Below are 21,516 nucleotides of genomic sequence, written 5' to 3'. Positions count from 1 at the left end.
GGCCAACAAGAGCAAGACAGTGCAGGAAACTCCATCCGACAGGGGTGACCAGCTTCCTGCCCAGACACCTGTGTGCAGCTCAAGGCAGGCAGGAAGGGGAGGGACTCAGCTGCTCACATGCCAGCTTATTATTTTCCTGTTGGAGCCCTGAGTCTAGAATACAGAGCAGATTTCCAGAACGGTTGCTTCAACAGTTTCCCCTTGTAACAATAACAAAAACATATTCATTTCTAATTGAAATCATTCTAAGTAAGCATGTGTTGGGGGTGTAAGGGAGGAAGGAGAGACAACCTTAAAACATTGGACATACCAGGGCTTTCTAAGGCGTGGTGGCCTGGAACACTGGTTACGGTCATGTCTCGGGCGGCTGCTAAGAGACTGATTCTGGAAGATGTCTGGGGAGTCGGGATGTAGTCCCAGTTCGACAGCTTAGCTCTGAGGCCTTGGGCACCAGGTTCATCAGGTTTTTCTCTCTTGATGTTTGGATTAGATTCATGTCTAAGGACCCTCCACAGGGCTTCCTGAGTGAGGTGGTGAGTGAACAGGAGCTTGAGGGCTGATCAGGGCTGGGCTCAGGGCAGAACGAAAGGAATAAGCCCAGGAGCATGTTTCAGCACAGGACGGCACACCCAACTGATGACATTAAATGAAGGGTTGCCACATGCCTTTGCTAATCTAAGTGAAAACCTGTTTTCTTGAGAAAGGGCATGAAACCCGAATGTAGTCCATTGGTCCAAGGAGGCTAGCGATTCTATAAGATACGGGAAGATAACCAAAAGCATGAGATGGAAAGCAGCCGTCTTAGCAGAGCTGATAAAGGGTTGGATGTTGAGTTGCAGAGTTGGGGATATACATCAACAGGTCTAACATCTCAGCTTAGCAGCCAGAATGGTCATCAGAAAAGAAGTCAGGCGGCCTCACACCTCCATGCACAGCCCTTCCGTGCCCCTCCATTTTACCAGAGTGAAAACCAGTCCTCCTGATGATGGCCTGCGTGCTCTGCCCACCCCCAGACCTCTCTGCCCTCACCCCCCACCATGGGTGGCTTGCCCCACTTCACCCCAGTCCTCTGGACTTCTTGCCATCCCACACACAGGCCAGGCATCCTCCTACCTTCCAGTCTTCACCATTAGCTGTGCTTTTGGCCAAGAACATTCTTCTCCGTTCATCCTCATGACTCACTCCAAGTCTTTGCCCAAGTGTTGTGTTCGCAATGTGCCCCACCCTGACCACCCACCTTACATCACCTCTGGCACTCCCACACCCGTTTACCTTGGCTTCCATGCTTTCTTCCTTCCATAACACATCACTTCGGCACATACTGTAAAATGTATTTATTATTTATCGTCTGGCAGTCTCTATACCTCTTGGCTGCTGGCATGAAAATCTCATGAGAGCAAGAAGGTGCATTTATTTTGATCACTGTTATATCCCAAGTTCTGGTGCCCCCCACTGCTGAGAACCTGCTGTGTGATAGATACCGTGCTAGGCCACGAGCGAGATGGACCTGGGCCTATCCATGCTGTGCTCGTATCTTGGGGACCAGTGGCCAGGCATTAAGAGCACAGTACATGCTAATGGAGACACAGCAATTGAGGAGCGTCAGTGCAGCTTCCTAGAGAAAGGCAACATCAGGTGAGACATGGAAGGTGCCGTAGGTCTTACTCAGGTAAAAGAAGTAGGAGGAGGGCCAGAGATAAAGATGAGAGAGAAGAGTATTTCTGGTAGAGGGCAGAGTCTGTGAAAAGCCCAGAACAAGGGAACACATTAAGGAAACCCTAATCCCTGAATATGGCTAGAGCACAGTGCAAGAGGGGAACGGGTGAGAGAGGTGAGACTAGAGGCATGAGCAAGGCTTTTATAAACCATGCTGCGGAATTTGAACTGTATCCAGGGAGCAGTGATTTTAAGCACTGAACCAGCCTACAGGATCCTAAAAGGCTTCCTGGAAGAGGGGACGGATGTGCTCAACTTGTAAGATTAGTAAGAGATAACAGGCAAATGACTAAGCAAAGTAGACTAATCTCCTTGTCCAAAATTCACTGCTTTCTGGAGTATTAATGATTTCCCCCATTTAGGGTGTAGCTTTGACTTTTTCCTGTGGGTGAGTTAAACACTCATTTCAACTTGATCCTATGAAAGGAATCAGACCTTTCTATCCCCCCAAATTATTATCCATTGTCAATGCCATCACCACTGTCACCATCACCAGCATTATTTACTGAGCACATACTATACACCATGCACTGTGCAAGTGCTTTTACTTGAATTTTATACTTTATCCAAAATACTTCTCTGTGGCAGGACTGTTATTTCCCCCATTTTATAGACAAACTGAAGTTCCCCCCCACCCCACCCAGCTTCCCCTCCGGCCAAAAGAAGTAACTTGCCTACTAGCATACGCTACTACATGACTAACAGTGCAAGGAATCAAAGCCAAGTCTCCTTCTCATCTAGCCTGGTGTGTTCCTCCACTTTACCCATGCTTTTTCTCCATTCCCTCCTCCACTTACCCACGTTTAAACAAGCTTCTGTGTTCTTTGACTGCTGCATGCCCCGTGCCAGACACAGATCTACCCTACCCCAAAGGAGCTTGCAGGGGAGCCCTCATCCTCAGCATCAGGCCTTGGTCTACTTGATGTCATCAAGTCTTTCCACCAACACTATGAAGCCCCCCAGACTCACTGTGGTACAGTGACTCACCCAGGACCCCACGGTGGGTGGGTGGACAGCCAGGCTTTCTGACCGTCAGTGCAGGATGCCTCCTGCTGCCCCACACTGCACAGTCTCTGCCTGTGACCTCCCTGTTGAGTCTGATTCAGAATTCAGCCTCAGACAGACCTTCAGCCAGGGCCCTGTGGCGTTTGCCAGGCTGCATTCCTGAGCCGCTCACACACGCGGGCGGAGGTGTTATCCTGGGCAGCTCACCCACTGGGAGAAACCCCTGTGCTGAGCACCATCTCCAGCCTAGAGGAAAAAGAGAGAATCCTGGCCTTTAGTCACCGACCTGGGCTTGTTGACAGAATCCCAGAGTGGGTGGCCAAGCCGTTTATGGGACAGCCTGGCCACATGGTGCTGGGAATCCCAGATGTAAACTGGCCACCGCGGCACTGGTGCCGTGGGTGGTATGTTTTCTTGGGAGGTTGTCTGGGGGATAAGGTGGGAAGCTGCCTGGGGAATCAGGGCATCTGGGAATCGGGCTGAGAGCCGGCTTTATCAGGATGGGACTCTTCTCTCCATATCAGTTTCTCCCTCTGTGAAAAGGGGAACCTGACTCCCATTCTACCTGCCCCGTGGGGGTGGTGCCGAGGGGCGGTTACAAATGGGTGCAGATGCCAAGCCAGTGACTCACCGCTTTGCATCTTCGTTTCCTCTGAGACGTAAAACGAGGATAGTAAGAATAGCTGCCTTATTAGTGTTGCTGGGAAGAGTGAGTAACTGGGTGCCAGGCACAGAATAAGGGATGAAAGGCCAGTGGCTGTGAAACAGACCACGCGGCGGTCAGCCGGGTCGGGGTGTGAAGAGGTGCCTTCCCCTTCCTCTCACTTGCTGACAAGCTCTCAGTGTTTGCAGCGGGGGGGTTAGAATCCTGCAGCATCTACTAAGTGAGGCCCAGGGCAAGTTTGTTTCTTTTTAAACATGCTGAAGCCTCTATTTTCCCATCTGTAAGCCTTCCGAGGTTGTGTGGAACCCATGAGCTAGCACACGGGAATCACCCAACACGCGGACAGCCTCCGGAGGGGCCCGTGTGTATGTGTGTGTACAGTGGTGTTCACAGCCTCGAACCTGGACAGACAGGCTTCCCCGTCTCTTCCAGGTCAGACCTGGGAACACCTGGGGGAGTGGGCAGGGCTGGCGATATCCACCCTCTCTTCCCCATTGTAGGCCCTCGATCAGTGAAGTCACCTGGGAGGAGGGGAGCCCCCCCCCCACACCCCTCGCCAGGCAGGCCCTGAACAGGCAGTTCACTGAGAGGCTAGAGGAAGGGCAAGGTGCCGGTGCAGGTCCTCTGCACGGGGACCTCCACGAGCTGGTCTGGAAGCAGCATTGCTTCACTGGCTTCGCACCAGAACGCTCGTCTCACAGAGGGGAGTCCAAGTCCGCAGGTGCCAAGGACCTGCCGAAAGCCGTGCAGCGCTGCCTTCCATGCCCCTAGCGAGCTGCGTCTACAAGCATGTGGGGGGCCACAAGGAGAACCTGGATCTTTCTTTTCCCTGAGACCAAACCTTCTAGACTTCGTTGTGTTCTGACCGAAATTCCTTCCCTTAGGTTCCAGACCCATTTCTTTAGGGAAACGCTGAAACTCCCTGGGCTGGCCCAGGGAGGAAAGCAAATGGTCACACTATGCTCTCACAGCCAGACTGGCCAGACGGGCCTGAGAAGCTAACGGGTGTAGGGCCCTGCCAGCCGGTAGCTTTGGAGAAGCCAGTGGAACTGCAGATGGCAGAAAGGGGAACGTGTAAGACACAAAGCTGTGGAGAAAGTCTGCATTTCTCCATCTTTTCTGCCCAGGGCACTGCCTTCTGCCTTTCTCAGACTGTGAAGGATTTTCAGACAGAGGGAAGGTAGAGATCATTAAAATCAACTCTTAATGTACAGATCGACAGGGAACCTGAAGCCCAGAGAAGGGAGGTAACTTGTACAAAGTCACACAGCACATGAGTGCAAGAACAGAGGCCCCGTGACTTGTATTTTTCCTGTATATTTGCGCATTCATATGTCGTTCCATCCGTGGGTCCATTGAATGCCTGCCATATGGTAGATAAAGACTCAGTTCAACGGCAGACAGACATGGTCCCTGCCCGGACTGCCCTGGCACACAAGCGCAGAAGTGATTCCGCACAAGAATGGTGTAAGGAGAGGAGGCTGGGATATGGGATGAGCATGATGGTGCCGTCTCTGGCCAGACTAACGAGGGAGGAGGCGGTGCTTGAGATACGACCTGGCACAGGAAGAGGAGCTGGCCAGGAAAAGGGAGGAGCAGGAATGGCTGCAAAAGCAGGAAAACACCAGTAAATAAAGCCACCGAGAGTGAGGGGACCAAGGGAACCAGGTGAGGTCTGAGAAGTGTGGAGACCACGCAAGGCCTTGAACTCTTGCTAAGGACTTTGTGTCGTATTCCGAGAGAATCTGTTGCATGTTTGCCTGTGTGAGGCGCAGCAGGAAGCGTGAGACATAGACCAGATGTGAAGCCGTCCCTAACGAATCGAGGAGCCCAATGGGAAAGAGTTAGTTGCAGAGAAAACTAACTGTGCAGAAGACATGCGCGGTAACTGGGTCATCTTAACGTTAGCATGGGCAGGAGGATGGGTTTTTGCCTCTTTCATCTTTGCTCACAACCATATGAAATACATTTTTTAAAAAATCATTTAAAAAATGATCTACCTTTTGTAGACGCAGAAACTCAGGGTGATGGCGGTGAAGGGGTTTTTCCCAAAGTTGTTCAGCGAGTATGACGCAAATGAGGATGCTAATCCAGGCCTCTCGGCTCACATGGTGGTGGTCTCCCCACTGGACCTCAGCTGTGAGATTTGGACGTGGCTCTGCCCTCAGTTTCCCCACACGGACTAGAGGGTTTTCTCTAGGTCTCTTCCAATTCTAACATTTTCTGCTTGTCTTAGAGGTGAAGAAGTTGCAGAGGAATGCTCTAGATCAGACGGTACCACCTGTGCATAGGCATGGAGGCTAGGAAGTGTCCTGAACAGGGCACAGTGAGCAGTTGTAAGCAGCAAGGCAGGCTCTGCATGGAAGCAGCTCCAGGGATACTCACCATGGCCTCACGCACCTGTGAGCTTAAACTGAAAAGAGAAACAAGTGCACTAGCCTGAGCACAGTGAGAGAGTTGGAGAGAGATGGAGAGGCAAACAGGCCTGCATTCGTATTCTGTGGCTTAGGCCCTGGGGAAACAAGAATGAACACGGCTGACACAGTCCCCGTCCCGCTAAGCGAGACGGCATGCGGCACGCACTGCCTGCTAGGGGTTTTCCATTGGTTAGTTCATTACCCCTTGTCACCACCTCTGGAGGTGTGTGCTTTCATCACTCCCATTTCATGACGGAGTTAACTGAGGCTCAGAGAAATTGTCACGTGCTCAAGGTCACACCTCAGTTAGGTGAGAGAGCTGGGGCTTCTGCTTCAATCTTCCTGTTCATTCCTACATTTTAAATTGTTGAAAAGTTGCAGGGTGGAGAGAGGTTGGGAGGGAGACAGGGAGGGTGGGCACAGGGGCAGAGAGAAAAAGAATTATAGAGAATGAGCCCACAGGCTAGAGAGACAAAGATGCTCTCCAGGCCTGTGTGAGCACTCGAGACCCTTCCCCGGGCAGGAGGCAAATGAGGTCATTAAATCCATCTGTGCAGATGGGGGACCCTCTGGGGGAAGTTATATGCAAATGTCATGATGCAATGAGGTGAAATCCACTCGCGTCAGCCTAGGCTGGGGCTCAAGCAGGGACAGCACTGCGCTCTTTGGAAAGACAGATCCTCCGCTGTGTGGGGAGGACATTCACTCTACTGGGCTCTTTCTCACTGTTTCTAGAAAGGACAGCCAGCCCAAGGTCACACCGCGTGTGAAGGGATGGACTCGGAACTGAAACATGGGCCTCTCACTTTCTCTTTTTAAATTTCTTTTAATTTTTTTCTAACCTTCATTATATATATATATATATATATATATCTCGAATTGTCATGTTGTATGCCTCTCGCTTTTTCCCATGCTGAAATCCGCTCCTGAGATCCTTCAACCAAATTTTCTGCAAAAGTCTCTCTGTGAAATGTTCCCCACCAGGATTTAAGCCCCCTAGAAGGTGGTCTGAGCTTGCTGACAAATGCTTTTGTTGTTTTCATCATTGACTCTCAAAATCAAAATTACCGATATATGCAGAGAGTTATGTTTTCTTAAAAGACCTTGTCACATCCTTTATATCACTTGATCACCACAACAGCCCTATAAGTTAGATATTCCATTGTACAAGTCTATTAACCAACTCTGGTGTAGTACATTACAATTTTTCACCCATGATTTCATTCGGCCCTCAGAGTCCACAGTGCAAGGTCTGTCTTATTCTACTGATTCCACAGCTAGGAACCTGGGGCTCTGGGGGAGGTTGCTTTTTCTACTTTAAATACTAGATTTGTCACTTATTACTTTGGGCAAATGCCTGCCCCTTTCTCCGCCTCAGTTTCTCCTATAAAAGGGTGACTGTTTTAGTGTCTATCTTACAGAGTTGTCAGAGGATTCAGTGTTATCCTGTTTGCAAAGCATTTAGCGCTTTGCCTGACCTGTAATAAATGCCCCTGAAAATGGGAAGTGCTATGATAATGACCATGGTGACCTTGATAAAAGTTATCACGGGGCTAGTAAGAAGCAGAGTCATGTCTTGAATCTGCTGCTTCCCAAATCCAGTGATCTGCCCTCTGCCCTGCACTGCCTCTCTGGAATTTGCCGTTCTGGCCTCAACCACCTGGCTCACTTCTTCTATCTTTCTCTCTGCAGGTCACCCCCTTCCCTATGTCTTGTGACCTACAGGGTGACTGTGCTTGTCGGGACCCCCAGGCCCAAGAACACAGCCGGAAAGACCTCCGAGGATACAGCCATGGCTAAGGAAGGACAAGGAGTTGTCAAAGAATTCCCAATGCCAGGACCCGCATCCCTTTGGTATTGATTTCACAGTCAGCTGCTCAACGGAATGGCCTCTCCACACCAGGGATCCTTAGCACCCAACCGGTCTGCCTTTAATTTCACCCAGGAAGGACTCGTAGTGGGGGCACGTGAACCAAGTCTCGCCATGCTGAATGATGGAATGGAATCCCATCCCAAAGTCTTAGACGGACTGCATATACGGCGTGCAGTCCCTGAGCCTCCTAAAATTCTAACCGTTTGTCACACAACCACAGCAAGAAACATGTATGTAGGAGTTACGTATCTAGGAGTGTGCCCACCTGCGGTTAGTAGGTGTGCCTGCGTACGCACCTGCGCGAACACCCGCGTGAGGGCAGTTTTGGAGACGGAGCAGAGAGAGACTGGGGCAGACTCAGTCTTTCCTCTCCCGGGCTCCTAGCCGACACTGTCCTTGGGAGAAAGAGAGTTAGAGAAACTGCCAGGACCAAGTGTTGAAATGCTAAGATAGCTCACAGCCTGTGGCTTACAATATGGAAGGTGTGCACAAGGGTGCAGTCCTTCGGGATTGGACGTGAAACGGTCTCTGATCACCTACCTTCTAGGGAAGTAGGACCCAGGAAGAGGTAAAGAATCCAAGGTATGCAAAGCCCCCGAATTCTTCCGCTGCCATGGGGGATTTTACCCCAACTCCAGGGTTCGAGGCCAAGCTGGAAATGGCTTAGGATTGCAATGTCAAGGTATTATAACAGCCCCCTGCTTGAGGCTTGAGGCCATAATATCCATCCCATTCCCCAGATCTTGCCTTGGGACCACATTTGCTGCTACTTTTCCGGCTGCTCTATCCTATACATTGAGTACCCCAAGATGGTAGGACTAGGTTAGGAAAAACCCCACACAACCAAACAGTCTGCCTTAAAAGTGACCCACATTTTTCCACAGCTCCTCACCTCTTAGCCCTTCTGCAAGAGAAGACCCCTCATAGGCCCACGTGGTGAGAAGTGAAGTCCCCCAGGGGTGGGCTTCTCATTCTGGAAGGGAACTGAGGGACTTAAGATGCTGGAACCCTCACTGAGAGTCCAGAATGTCTAAGCCAGTGTTAGATCTTATAACCAAGTGGAACAGTGTTAAATTTCTATGATGTCGGAGCCCTCCAGAGACTGCTGGAATTTTAGGGACTCTTGAGTGATCATCCTTATCCAAGCCTTCCTGCCCCTCCAGGCTAGAGCAGGCTTTGGGTCTGAGGACCTCACTGCTGCCCCGAGCAGCTAGAGTCCTGGGACAGACAACCGTCTTGGATGGGATCTGTCTGGACCGTGTTCCAGAGGGGCTGTCAGAGGGAAGCCAGAGTTCACAGCCTCGGTCCCCAACACCCCAGCACGGCCATCGTGCTTTCCACAGTCTTCCAGCTCCCGGTACCCCAGCCACACCTGTGGTGGGGCAGCCCTTCCCTCTCTCCTGTGCTCAGCCTCCAAAAGTTAAGAGGAAATTAGCCAAACACGCATAAAAGCCTCCACCTCTTTGGGGTCCTCTTTGCCTCTGTTCAGCCAGTTACCTGTCCACTCCTTTTGAATTAATATGGGAAGAGGTGAATCCAGAATGAGGTGGAGAGAATGCTTAAGTTTGACGTGATTTTTGAAACTGAGAAAGTGAGGTGATGGGAGTATCTAAACTAGATATATCGCGTAAAGATTGCTACAGATCATCTCAAGTCTAGTGAACCAACAAAAACAAAGTTTAGCATAGAAATGGAAAATACTAGGCACATGGGCTGACCTTCCTCATTCCTGCATCTGACGCAGGCGTTGTTAATCAGCTATAGCCCTTTTTCCAGGGACCAAAAATAACTTCAGAAACCTTCTTACTGTATCACTCGCAACAGCAATTACCTACTGATCAAGAACACTTGAGAAGATATCTATTGGCCATCTGTGGTCTGTTATATTAAGAAATATATCAAGGTGCTTTTTGCACAGGTGCCCACAAATAAGGATGCAGTGCTTGGGTAGTTTTGTGTGGCTTGTACCATATTACAGACTCTGAGATTGAGTTCTAGGCTCTCCACTGTTAAGGCCTGGCTCAAATCCTTTATATTTCCTCTTACAAACTTATATCTCATTTATATTCAGGGCATTTTTTTCCTCTAATTACCAGGGCCAATCCTTGGCAAAATAATAATAATCATATAAGCATTGATCCCATTTTGTACCCCTCTCCAGTATCTTAGAACTCTTGCCAACTCTTAAAGCCCCTCTTCTGCCCTAGCTGAGTTATCAACCTGGGTGGTGCTAGCTAGGAAGGAACAAACTAAGAAAGATAACAGAGTCAGCCCTCCCAGTTGCTTTTTTTACATCAGTAAGTAGTGCAAAGCCTTGGAGACCCAAAGACAACATTACTAACGGTGGGGTGGCAGGAATCACAGAAGAACCTCACCAGCTTCCCTGAAATCGACTCCCATGCTCTTTCCTCCTTCACTTGCACACACACTTCAGCTGAGAAGAGTTTCCTGAAGGCTGACTTCTACCTTCAGATTCTCGGGTTGATCGAGCCCTTACGAGCAAAGAGCCTTCCAGTCTCCTCCTTGCCATCATTCAAACCTGTTACTCACAGATTCATATTTGCCAAGGATATTACGTGGGAGAGGCTGCTTGACTGACAGCCCTGGGCCCACATGCAAGGTGTCATTAATAGGCCCTTCTCAAACCTTAGTGGAGGACAGTCAGCTCTGTTCAGGCAATGCACTGATTCTCGGTTTCATTTTCTTTCTGGGGATAAACTCAGTATCTCATCCCCTGATCATCATCTCCAGTTTAGGACAGTGGAGTACTCACAAGGAGGAAGCTCTGAAACACTGTTGTCTGTCAGCAGCTCAGAGGTCCTAAAGCACTTGGAGGTTCTGAAGATGTATTAGCTTCTTCAGAACTTGGAAGTTCTGAAGAAGTATTAGCCTGTTAACATCAAGAAAGAAAAGATAAGGTGGACAGTTCTCCAAGCCTTCTCTTAGGAAGACTTTCCAAGCCGCAACCCTGCTGGCTGCCAGAGGACTTGCATGACCCCCCAGATTCTGTGCCAGCCACCTTTTAAGGGAAGACTGTCCATGGGAAGTCCATTCTGGTTGCTGAATTGGGGTGTTATGAAAGGGAGAGATCAATGACTGTAAATAGTAAGGCTCTGAAGATGGAGGGTATCAGCTGCTAGTCCTGGCTTCAGCATGTTGAGTCACTGCCTAGACAGTTCTCTTGGTCTTCTTCCCACCTTGGCCAATGCTTCAATGCTATTTGTTGAAAATAATTCTTTGAGACAGATTTCGGCTACCTCCCTTCCAGGTTTGATTTAACTTGGTTCTAACTGTCAATTTGTTATAGGTCTTACCTGTGTTAAGGAAGGAAAGAAAGGAAGAAAGAGAAATAGAGAAAGGAAGGAAGGAAACCATAAATTCAAGTGAACAGTTTGTTTTGTTGTTTTTTTTTTTCTGGAACTACTTCAAGTCGGAAAATAAAAAGAAGAAATTGATGGTGACAGGGCTGTACAGATAGAGATTAATAGAAGATAAGGAGATTAAAAGTAAATAAAATGCATGATTAAAAATAAGAATTTTTTAAAAAACCTATTTTTGTGCTTTCTACAGACTCAGTAGGTAGACACAAGCATAAAGGTTTCCCTAGCAGGAGTAGAGTGGGATTTTATATTGCTGTCTGTTTTTTTCTGTACATTGTGGTAGGTCCAGGAAATAAGGCATCTTTCCCCTTAATATGTAGTTGTTGTTTGGCGGGGTGGGGGGGGGCATTTTGTCTATCTGTTTGGTGTCAATCAGTGATAGCAGGGAATGGGGAGGGCTTGAAACTGGTTTTTCCAAATATTAAGGGGACATATTGTGTCACACTTTTCACATTATAAAATGTTTGTATTTACCATTAGAGCACTGGGCTTTATAAAGTCTGCACTTAGAATCACACTGCACAGTCCACTTTCCTAAAAAGCTGCTACATGACCAGACAGGTAATTCCCATGGTTTTTGAGAAACAGAACAAACAAAGCAAACAACAAACATAAAACTAAAAAGCCTGTTCTTGTAATTTGCTCAAGTTTCGCCAAATTCCTACCCATTGTTTGATCTTTAAAAGAAATGTGTAATAGCCAAGAGAGGAATTGTGTCCCTAGAGTAAGAACACAGAATTCTTGACTCCAGGCAGCAGTTTGCTCAGTGATCTTGAACAAGTCATCATATTGCTTCTCCATTTGCCTCAGTTTCTCCAGCTGCAAAATGGGGATACTACTACTTACCTACCTCACAGTGGGAGGGCGGGGATTGTGAGGCCCTGAGGTTTTAAAGGGGCTGTGGCAATCTGTGACAGCCAAGGCTTGACACAAAGTCTGTGGGTTACTTTTCAAGAATGCACAGGCCCATTGGCCACTTAAGAAAGACAGGGAGTGCTCATTTGATATATCAAGGAATAAAGGTGGAGCTCCTAGATTAGAATCCACCTTAAGAGAGAGGCTTGCATTTGAAAATATTTCACTTGTAGAGAAATTGGACTTTCTCCCCCTTATTCTGGCCTTTACCGGTTCTATAATTTGATTAAAAAAAAAAAAAGAAAGAAAGAAAACAGTGACTTCCTACCGTGTAAAAGTCAGCTTACTGCTTGTTCAAGACTTCTGGGCCATTTCCAACTTTATAGAGGAAGGGAGTCCCTAAAATCGCTTCTTCTTCTCAGACTTAAAATTCCACATCGAGTGTTCCATTAGAAAAAGATACAGCATTCTGAGTGCAGAGTCGGGGCTTCTTAAACTCTACACCAGCAGTCATTGAGGAGAAGTTTGAACAATTATTGACTTGCTTCCTTGGGTCTCTATAATCAATAACCTGTCCGCAGATATCTATCTATATAAAGATATTATATATAAATATAAATTTACATATATATGCACATGTATATATAGTTGTACATATATGTGTGTATATATATACTTAAATGTAATATTTACAAAATAAAACTGTGATCTCGTCTAGAGAAAATGTATTCATATTACAAACTGCTCTTCCGTATTTATGTATCATATTATACCTTTTTATTATTGTTATAATTATTATGGGTATTTCTAATTATTATGATGTTGAAATCTGTTTCACATCTTCTGGAAACTACCAAAAAATGACTTTCCATTGATGTGCTTAAAATCTGTTCTCAAGAGAATTCTACTGGCCTACTATAAAAAAGAAAAAAAAAAAGAAAAAAGAAAATCTAAGCACCAAAAACAAAACACAATTCCAATCCTTTTTCTGTACCTCACGCGCATAAATTTGCTGCTCCTTTTTTGGGTTTTATTTTTTCCTGTTTATGTGTTTTTATGGATCTAAGTTAAGTCTTTCAGCAATATATAAAAATGTAAATAGTAAACTTTATTTATTAAGAATGTCATCTTTTTTAATTTATATTTACACAATTGTTCATCTAATTTATTTTTTCTATACGGTTTTAAATACTCAGACATATTTTGCTGTTCATGATATTTTTATCCTGTTCTCATGGATTTGTTTTTCCATACTGTTTTCTCTGGTCTCAATTACAGGTTAGATCTCACAAACAAATAATGTCAAAGACAGAAATATTTTGCCACTATTGATTACTATACCTTAAAAGTTCTATATTATGAAAATATATAATAGCTTGTATGCTTCAAAAGTAGTGGTGTGGTTTTTGTCTCTTGTGGAAATCTAAAAGACTCTCACATATACACACTAACATGGAAGAGAATCCCAGTGCCTAGAATTAGAAGATCAATGGTAGCAGGAAGTTGAAACTAATATACACCCAATCTTCTACAGAAATAATTCCTGAAGGCATCTACACTTTGCATGTGCAAAAATTGAAAAACATTCTTACATGTTATAAGAAAGTTCATTTCCAGGGAGCTAAAACGAATATCACTTCCAGTCATGTCTAATATTTTTGATGCTCTCTCCAATGATAAACTTCAGCATATTCATTATTTTCATTTATTTTCTTCATACTATAATTGAACACTCAGTCATCCAGTTTATCAAATGAACTGGCAGCTGAGACCAAAGTATTGCTGATTTTGAGCTGCCCACTGGATCTCATTTTTCATGAGATCACTTAGTAGCTATGCAATCTTTGGAAAGCTATTTGATTGCTTTAAAATTTAGTTTTCTTATCTGTAAAATGGAAATAAAAGTACCCATCTCATGAAGTTGTTGTTGGAATGAACTAAGATAGATACACAAAGATTTTAGAACTGTGCCAGACACAGATTATATTAACTCTTGTTATGACGAGATACAGCTGCTTATGACAAGTATTAATAATGCACTAATTTTTCTAATATCAACTTGGTTTTTAGAAGCATAAAAACAAGATTCACTAAAGCATTCAAGTACTTGCACAGGCATTGCATGCACTGTACACTGAGCTATGGGCTGGCAGTACCACCATAATATAGGTTTATCTGCTGATACTTGAAATGTTGAATTCTGCATAAAAGAGTAGTTTGGGGACATCATTGTGAATGACATAAAAGGGCAGGGGGAGAGAAGTCAAGAACTACCCATAGGTTTTTTGGACTCTTTACAAACACAAGCCACTGGGAGACACGAGGGAGGGCACCAAATGATAAAACAAGAGTCATTGCTAAATTCTACCAGGTAACTGGCCATTTCTAAAGTTATATAAATTATTAAAGAGAATGTTTTACTCAGTTCAATTCAGTTCACTGTGAAGATTGAAACAAGATTTAAAGAATAGTTATGAAAAGAGGCAGATATTTCCCAAATAGAAAGATTAAGAAAGTCTTTTGTGTGTGTGTGTGTGTGTGTGTGTGTGTGTGTGTGCCAGTACCACACTGTTTTGATTACCATAGCTTTGTAGTATTGTCTGAAGTCTGGAAGAGTGATGCTTCCAGCTTTGTTCTTTTTCCTCAGGATTGCTTTGGCAATTCTGGGTCTTTTGTGGTTTCCTATACATTTTAGGATAATTTGTTCTGTGAAAAAAATGTCATGGGTAATTTGATAGGGATCACATTAAATCTGTAGATTGCTTTGGGTAGTACAGCCATTTTAACTATATTAATTCTTCCAATCCAAGAGCATGGGATATCCTTCCATTTGCTTCAATCATCTTCTATTTCCTTTATCAATGTTTTATAGTTCTCATTGCATAAGTCTTTCACATCCTTGGTTAGATTTATTCCCAGGGTTTGTTTTGATGCAATTTTAAAGAGGATTATTATTATTATTTACTTTCTTTTTCTGATATTTCACTGTTGGTGTAAAGAAATGCAACTGATTTCAGTACATTAATCATGTAGTCTGCTACCTTACTGAATTCGTTTAGCAGTTCTAATAGTTTTTGTGTGGAATCTTCATCACCATGCGACAATTTTACATCTTCTCTTCTGATTTGGATACCATTTATTTCTTTTTCTTGTCTGATTGCTGTGGCTAGCACTTCCAATACTATGTTTAATAGAAGTGGTGAGAGTGGGCATCCTTCTCTTATTCCAGAAAGAAGTGGGAAGGCTTTCAGCTTTTCACCATTTAGTATTATGTTGGTTGTGGGTTTGTCATAAATGGCTTTTATTATGTTGAGAAATGTTCCCTCTATTCCCACTTTAGCAAGAGTTTTATCGTGAATAGATGCTGAATTTTATCAAATGCTTTTTCTGCATCTATTCAATCATGGGTTTTTTTTGTTTGTTTGTTTTTCTTTGGTTGATGTGGTATATCACATTGATTGATTTGTGTATGTTGAACGATTCTTGTGACCCTGGAATAAATCCAACTTGATCATGGTGTATGATCCTTTTTATGTGTTGTTGGGTTCGGTTTGCTAATATTTTGTTGAGAATTTTTTCACCTATATTCATCAAAGATATTAGCCTGTAATTTTCTTTTTTGGTCATGTCTTTGTCCAGTTTTGGTGTCAGGGTGATGGTGGCTTCACAGAATGACTTTGGGAGTGTTCCCTCCTCTTCAGTCTTATGGAAGAGTTTGAGAAGGATCTGTATAAGTTCTTCTTTGTAGGTTTGCTAGAATTCCCCAGTGATGCTATCGAGTCCTGGACTTTTGCTTTCAGGAAGTTTTTAAATTACAGATTCTATTTCACTTCTAGTGATTTGTCTGTTCAAATTATCTGTTTCTTCTTGATTCCATTTTGGCAGGCTGTATGTTTCTAGAAACTCATCCATTTCTTCTACGTTGTCTGTTTTGTTGGCATATAATTGTTCATATTTTCTTATAGTATTTTGTATTTCTGCAGTATCAATTGTTATTTCTCCTCTTTCATTTCTTATTTTGTTTATTTGGGTCCTCTCGTTTTTCTTGGTGAACCTGGCCAGAAGTTTGTTGATTTTGTTTATCCTTTCAGAAAAACAGCTATTGGTTTTATTGATTTTTTCTATTTTTTTAATCTCTATTTTATTTATTTCCTTTCTGATCTTTATTATTTCCTTCATTCTGCTGACTTTAGATTTTGTTTGTTCTTTTTCTAAGTTTTTTAGGTTGTATGTTAGGTTATTTATTTGGGATTTTTGTTGTTTTTTGAGGAAGGCCTGTATCGCTATGAACTTCCCTTTTAGAACTGCTTTTGCTGCATCCCATAGATTTTGTATGGTTGTGTTTTCATTGTCATTTATCTTGAGATACTTTTTACTTCCTCTTTGATTTCACTGTGACTTGTTTTTTTTTTTTTTTAGTAGCATGTTTTTTAGTCTCCATGCAATCTTTTTTTCTCATTTCTCTTTTTGTGGTTAATTTCTAGTTTTATGATGTTGTGGTCAGAAAAGATGCTTGGAATAATCTCTATCCTCTTAAAGTTTTTTTGCATCCTAGTACGTGGTCTATCCTAGAGGAAATTCCATGTGCGCCTGAAAAGAATGTGTATTCTAGTTTCTTTCTTTTTTTTTGGATGTAGTGTCCTGTAGATATCACTTAAGTCTAACAGCGTGGTATTGGCACAGAAACAGACATATAGATCCATGGAACAGAATAGAGCCCAGAAATAAACCCATCCACCTACAGTCAATTAATCTCTGACAAAGGAGGCAAGAATATACAATGGAGAAAAGACAACCTCTTTAGCAAGTGGTACTGGGAAAGCTAGACAGCCACATGTAAATCAATGAAGTTAGAACACTCCCTCACACCATACACAAAAATAAACTCAAAATGACTTAAAGACTTAAATACAGGACATGCTACCATAAAACTCCTAGAAGAGAACATAGAGAAAACATTCCCTGATATAGTGATGTTTTATTAGGTCGGTCACCCAAGGCAATAGAAATAAAAGCAAAAATAAACAAATGGGATCTAATCAAACTTAGAAGCTTTTGCACAGCAAAGGAAACAAAATGAAAAGACAACCTATGGAATGGGAGAAAATATTTGCAAACAATGTGACAGACAAGGGCTTAATTTCCAAAATACACAAACAGCTCATACAATTCAATAACAAAAAAATAAACCAATCAAAAAATGGGCAGAAGACCTAAATAGACATTTCTCCAAAGAAGACATACAGATGACCAACAGGCACATTAAAAGATGCTCAACAGGGCTTCCCTGGTGGCGCAGTGGTTGAGAGTCCACCTGCCAATGCAGGGGACGCGGGTTCGTGCCCCAGTCCGGGAAGATCCCACATGCCGCGGAGCGGCTGGGCCTGTGAGCCATGGCCGCTGAGCCTGCAGGACTGGAGCCTGTGCTCCACAATGGGAGAGGCCACAACAGTGAGAGGCCTGCGTACCACAAAAAAAAAAAAAAAAAAAAAAAGATGCTCAACATAGCTAATTATTAGAGAAATGCAAATCAAAACTACAATGAGGTATCACCTCACACTGCTCAGAATGACCATCATCAAAATGTCTACAAATAATAAATGCTGGAGAGGATGTGGAGAAAAGGAAAGCCTTCTACTCTGTTGGTGGGAATGTAAATTGGTGCAGCTACCATGGAAAACAGTATGGAGGTTCCTTACAAAACTAAAAATAGATTCAGCAATCCCATTCTTTGGAGTATATCTGGAAAAGAAAGCTCTAATTCAAAAAACCCATGCACCCCAATGTTCATAGCACTATTCACAGTTGCCAAGACATGGAAGCAACCTAAGTATCCATCAACAGATGAATGGATAAAGAAGTGGTGCATATATACAATGGAATATTACTCAGCCATAAAAAGGAATGGAATAATGCCATTTGCAGCAACATGGATGGATCTAAAGATTATCATACTAAGTAAGTCAGACAAAGACAAATATCGTATGATATAATTTATGTGGAATCTAAAAAAAATGGTACAAATGAACTTATTTACAAAACAGAAATAGAGTCACAGAGGTAGAAAACAAACTTATGGTTACTAGGGGATAAGGGGGGACGGGATAAATTAGGAGATTGGGATTGATATATACAGACTACAATATATAAAATAGATAACTAATAAGGAACTGCTGTATAGAGAAAGACCCCTCAAGTGGCAGTGTGAAGAAGAAAATGGAGGGAGCTAGGAACAGATGTAGGGAGTCAGAGGATGATGCGTAGTCCAGGAAAGAAATGATGGCTGTTTGGATGAAAGTGGTGACAGTAGGTGGACAGAGGATTTTACCCATTCTATTAAATGGTGAAATTAGACAAAATGATCTTCAGTGTCTAACATTCTGTGATTCTAGTAAGTCATTACACACCTCTGCTATTCACTGATTTTAATTTTTTTTCAATCAATAGACTTCATTTTTTAGAGAATTTTTGTGTTTACAGATGAATTGAGTAGAAAGTAGAGTTCCTATTAGATTTCCCTTTAATAATGAAATACTGGGACAGGGAAATCTAGCTATTTTCTAGGATCAGCTATCACGAAATCTGAAAATCTAAAACCATGTGATCAAGTGTGTAGGTCTGGAAATACAAGTAATATTCCTTATGACCTCTCAGTGGTTTTGTCATGATGATGTCTTAAGATCAAAGAAGGTGGCTTTGGGGAAGGCATCAGAATAGAGTCAGATGGGATCTGGGATGACAGCCATTTATATGCTACGTTATCCTGGGCAGTTCTCTACCTGTTTATATTTCAGTAGCCTTGTCTATAGAATGGATTCATCATTTCTGTCCTAAAAGGGCTGTCCTAAGGAAAATATATCATAATTTAAGTAAAGAACCCAGCAGGGGGCTGTCACATAGCAGGTACTCAGTACACCTCTCCACCCCATCCTTGGGTAAATATGACTCCCATCGCAGGCAGCACTCTCCAGGAGAAGTGAGGTTGTAGGGGGACGGATACAATACACTCAGCCTAGTTCTCCAGTATTTACATGGAGAAAATGTACATCACTTTTACACCACCAGGCCTGAGGTTGTACAGTGTATTAAACTTGCTTCCATCTCTGTGAAATGACAAATCTCAGTTAGTCGCCCATGAAATTGAACAGGCCCAGGGTGAAGACAAATTAAAAAACAAAATCAGTATTATTCTACTTTCTAGCTTGTACTTCAAAAGGATAACAACAAGAGTGGGAGTAGGGAAGGGATGTCTTTCTTCAAGACATGGAAGCAGGTTAGTTTCTCTTTTTAATTCTCACAGAAATACTGTTCTAGGGATCATGAGTCTCATTTTTACAAGTGAAAGAAACTAAGCCTCAGTGTTTAAGTGATTGTTCATAGTGAGTGGCCCCAAATCAAGTCCCAATCTCTTTGAAGTGTAAACACTACATTACACTGATTCTCTCTTCTCATGATTATCTTAAGTTTGTTTAAGCCAAAACCAGTTATTTAAATACTCCAGGGATGGAAATTGTTTTAACTTAATCTCAACACATATTGACTGGTAGTGATTGCAGTGCTGGGAGGAGAAGGGTTTTTATAACACATCCAGGCTCCAGAGAAAAGGTAATGTGACCTTGGGAAAGTCATCTCTCTGAACTTTCCTCGTCCATAGCTGCCCATCATGGAAATGGAAAGGGCAGTGTCAGTATAAATGTTACATTTGCTTTTCTATGTTTAGTTTATTTGTCAAACAATAAACTGAAGATTGGGTTGGGGAGGAGATCCTCTAGGGCTACACATCATGCAGCCACAGAGGCCCAGGTCTGCCTCCCTAACCAGTACTCTCCTTCTTGTCCAGAATGCCTCTTGTCTAACCTGATTAGAGATATCATCGTCTTTGTACTATCCTCACCCCCTTGAACAAGTTAACAATTTGTACCATAACTGCTGCTAAGTGAGCATTTTTTGCCAAAAGTTGCCTTCCATGACTAGCAGAACCTTGGTTCTGGGCACGGCACTGGCCATGTTCCAAACCCATGAGGAGAACGGAATATGTCCACTTCCCTAACTACCCCATCTTCCATTGACCAGTTAGTGTGGGAAAGACAACTCTCATGATAATCTTTAAAACAAAAAGGCTCCAAGACCTAAATAGACACTTCTCCAAAGAAGAAATACAGATGGCCAGTAGGCACATGAAAAGATGTTCAACATTGCTAATTATTAGAGAAATGAAAATCAAAACTACAATGAGGTACCACCTCACACTGGTCAGAATGGCCATCATTTAAAAGTCTACAAATAACAAATGCTGGAGAGGGTGTGGAGAAAAGGGAACCCTCCTACACTGCTGGTGGGAATGTAAGTTGGTGCAGCCACTGTGGAGAACAGTACGGAGGTTCCTCAGAAAAGTAGAGTTACCGTATGATCCAGCAATCCCACTGCTGGGCATATATCTGGACAAAACTATAATTCAGAAGATACATGGCTCCCCTATGTTCATAGCAGCACTATTCACAATAGCCAAGACACGGAAACAACCTAAATGTCCATCAAAAGATGAATGGATAAAGAAGATGCGATATATATTGGATTAGCCAAAAAGTGCCTTTGGTTTTTAAGTAAAAATAAATGACACATTTTTCATTTTCACCAAGAACTTTGTTGAACAACGTATTCACCCTTTTGTTCCACTGCCTTCTGCCATTTTTTGGGCAACTTCATAATTCCATCTTTCCAAAACTTTTTATCTTTTTGAGCAAAGAACTGTTCCAGGTGCCTTTTGCAGTCTTCCAGGGAATTGAATTGTTTTCCATTAAGAGAATTTTGTAAAGACCAAAATAAATGGAAATCCGAAGGTACAATGTCTGGTGAATACACTGGATGAATCAGAACTTCCCAGCCAGGCTGTAACAGTTTTTGCCTGGTGATCAAAGAAACGTGAGGTCTCGTGTTATCCTGATGGAAGAATACGCTTTTTCTGTTGACTAATTCCGGATGCTTTTCCTCGAGTGCTGATTTCAGTTGGTCTAACTGGGAGCAGTACTTGTTGGAATTAGTTTGGTTTTCCAGAAGGAGCTCATGATAGAGGACTCCCTTCCAATCTCACTATATACACAACATCACCTTCTTTGGATGAAGACCAGCCTTTGGTGTGGTTCTGGTGGTTCATTTCACTTGGCCCCCGGTCTCTTCCATTCCACATTATTGTACTGTATCCACTTTTCATTGCCCATCACAATTTATTTTAAAAACAGAACACTTTCATTATGTTTGAGTAGAGAACCGCATGTGGAAATATGGTCAAGAAGTTTGTTTTCGCTTAACTTATGTGGAACCCAAACATCAAAGCGATTAACATAACCAAGCTGGTGCAAATGATTTTCAATGCCTGATTTGGATATTTTGAGTAGGTCGGCTATCTCCCACATGGTATAACATTGATTGTTCTCAACTGATGTCTTAATTTAATCGCTATCAACTTCAAATGGTCTACCCAACCGTGGAGCATCGTCCAGCAAGAAACCTCCAGCACGAAACTTCGCAAACCACTTTTGACGTGTTCGATTAGTCACAGCACCTTCTCCATACACTGCACAAATCTTTTTTTGTGTTTCAGTTGTG

General features: G+C 43.3%; 1 protein-coding gene across 1 annotated transcript in view; it reads left to right on the top strand.

The window, feature by feature from the left end:
* PAPPA (pappalysin 1) overlaps window positions 1–7,737 on the top strand; it is a 250,606-nt gene extending 242,869 nt beyond the window's left edge. Inside the window, exon 22 of the mRNA XM_060299934.1 lies at window positions 7,495–7,737. Within this exon, the coding sequence (XP_060155917.1) occupies window positions 7,495–7,602 (108 nt within the window). The 3' untranslated portion in view covers window positions 7,603–7,737. The remainder of the gene's footprint in view (window positions 1–7,494) is intronic.
* Window positions 7,738–21,516: the final 13,779 nt, after the last annotated feature.

Source organism: Globicephala melas, chromosome 6 (assembly GCF_963455315.2).
Source record: "Globicephala melas chromosome 6, mGloMel1.2, whole genome shotgun sequence".
Taxonomy (NCBI): Eukaryota; Metazoa; Chordata; class Mammalia; order Artiodactyla; family Delphinidae; genus Globicephala; species Globicephala melas.
This window is presented reverse-complemented; position numbering and strand designations above follow the sequence as displayed.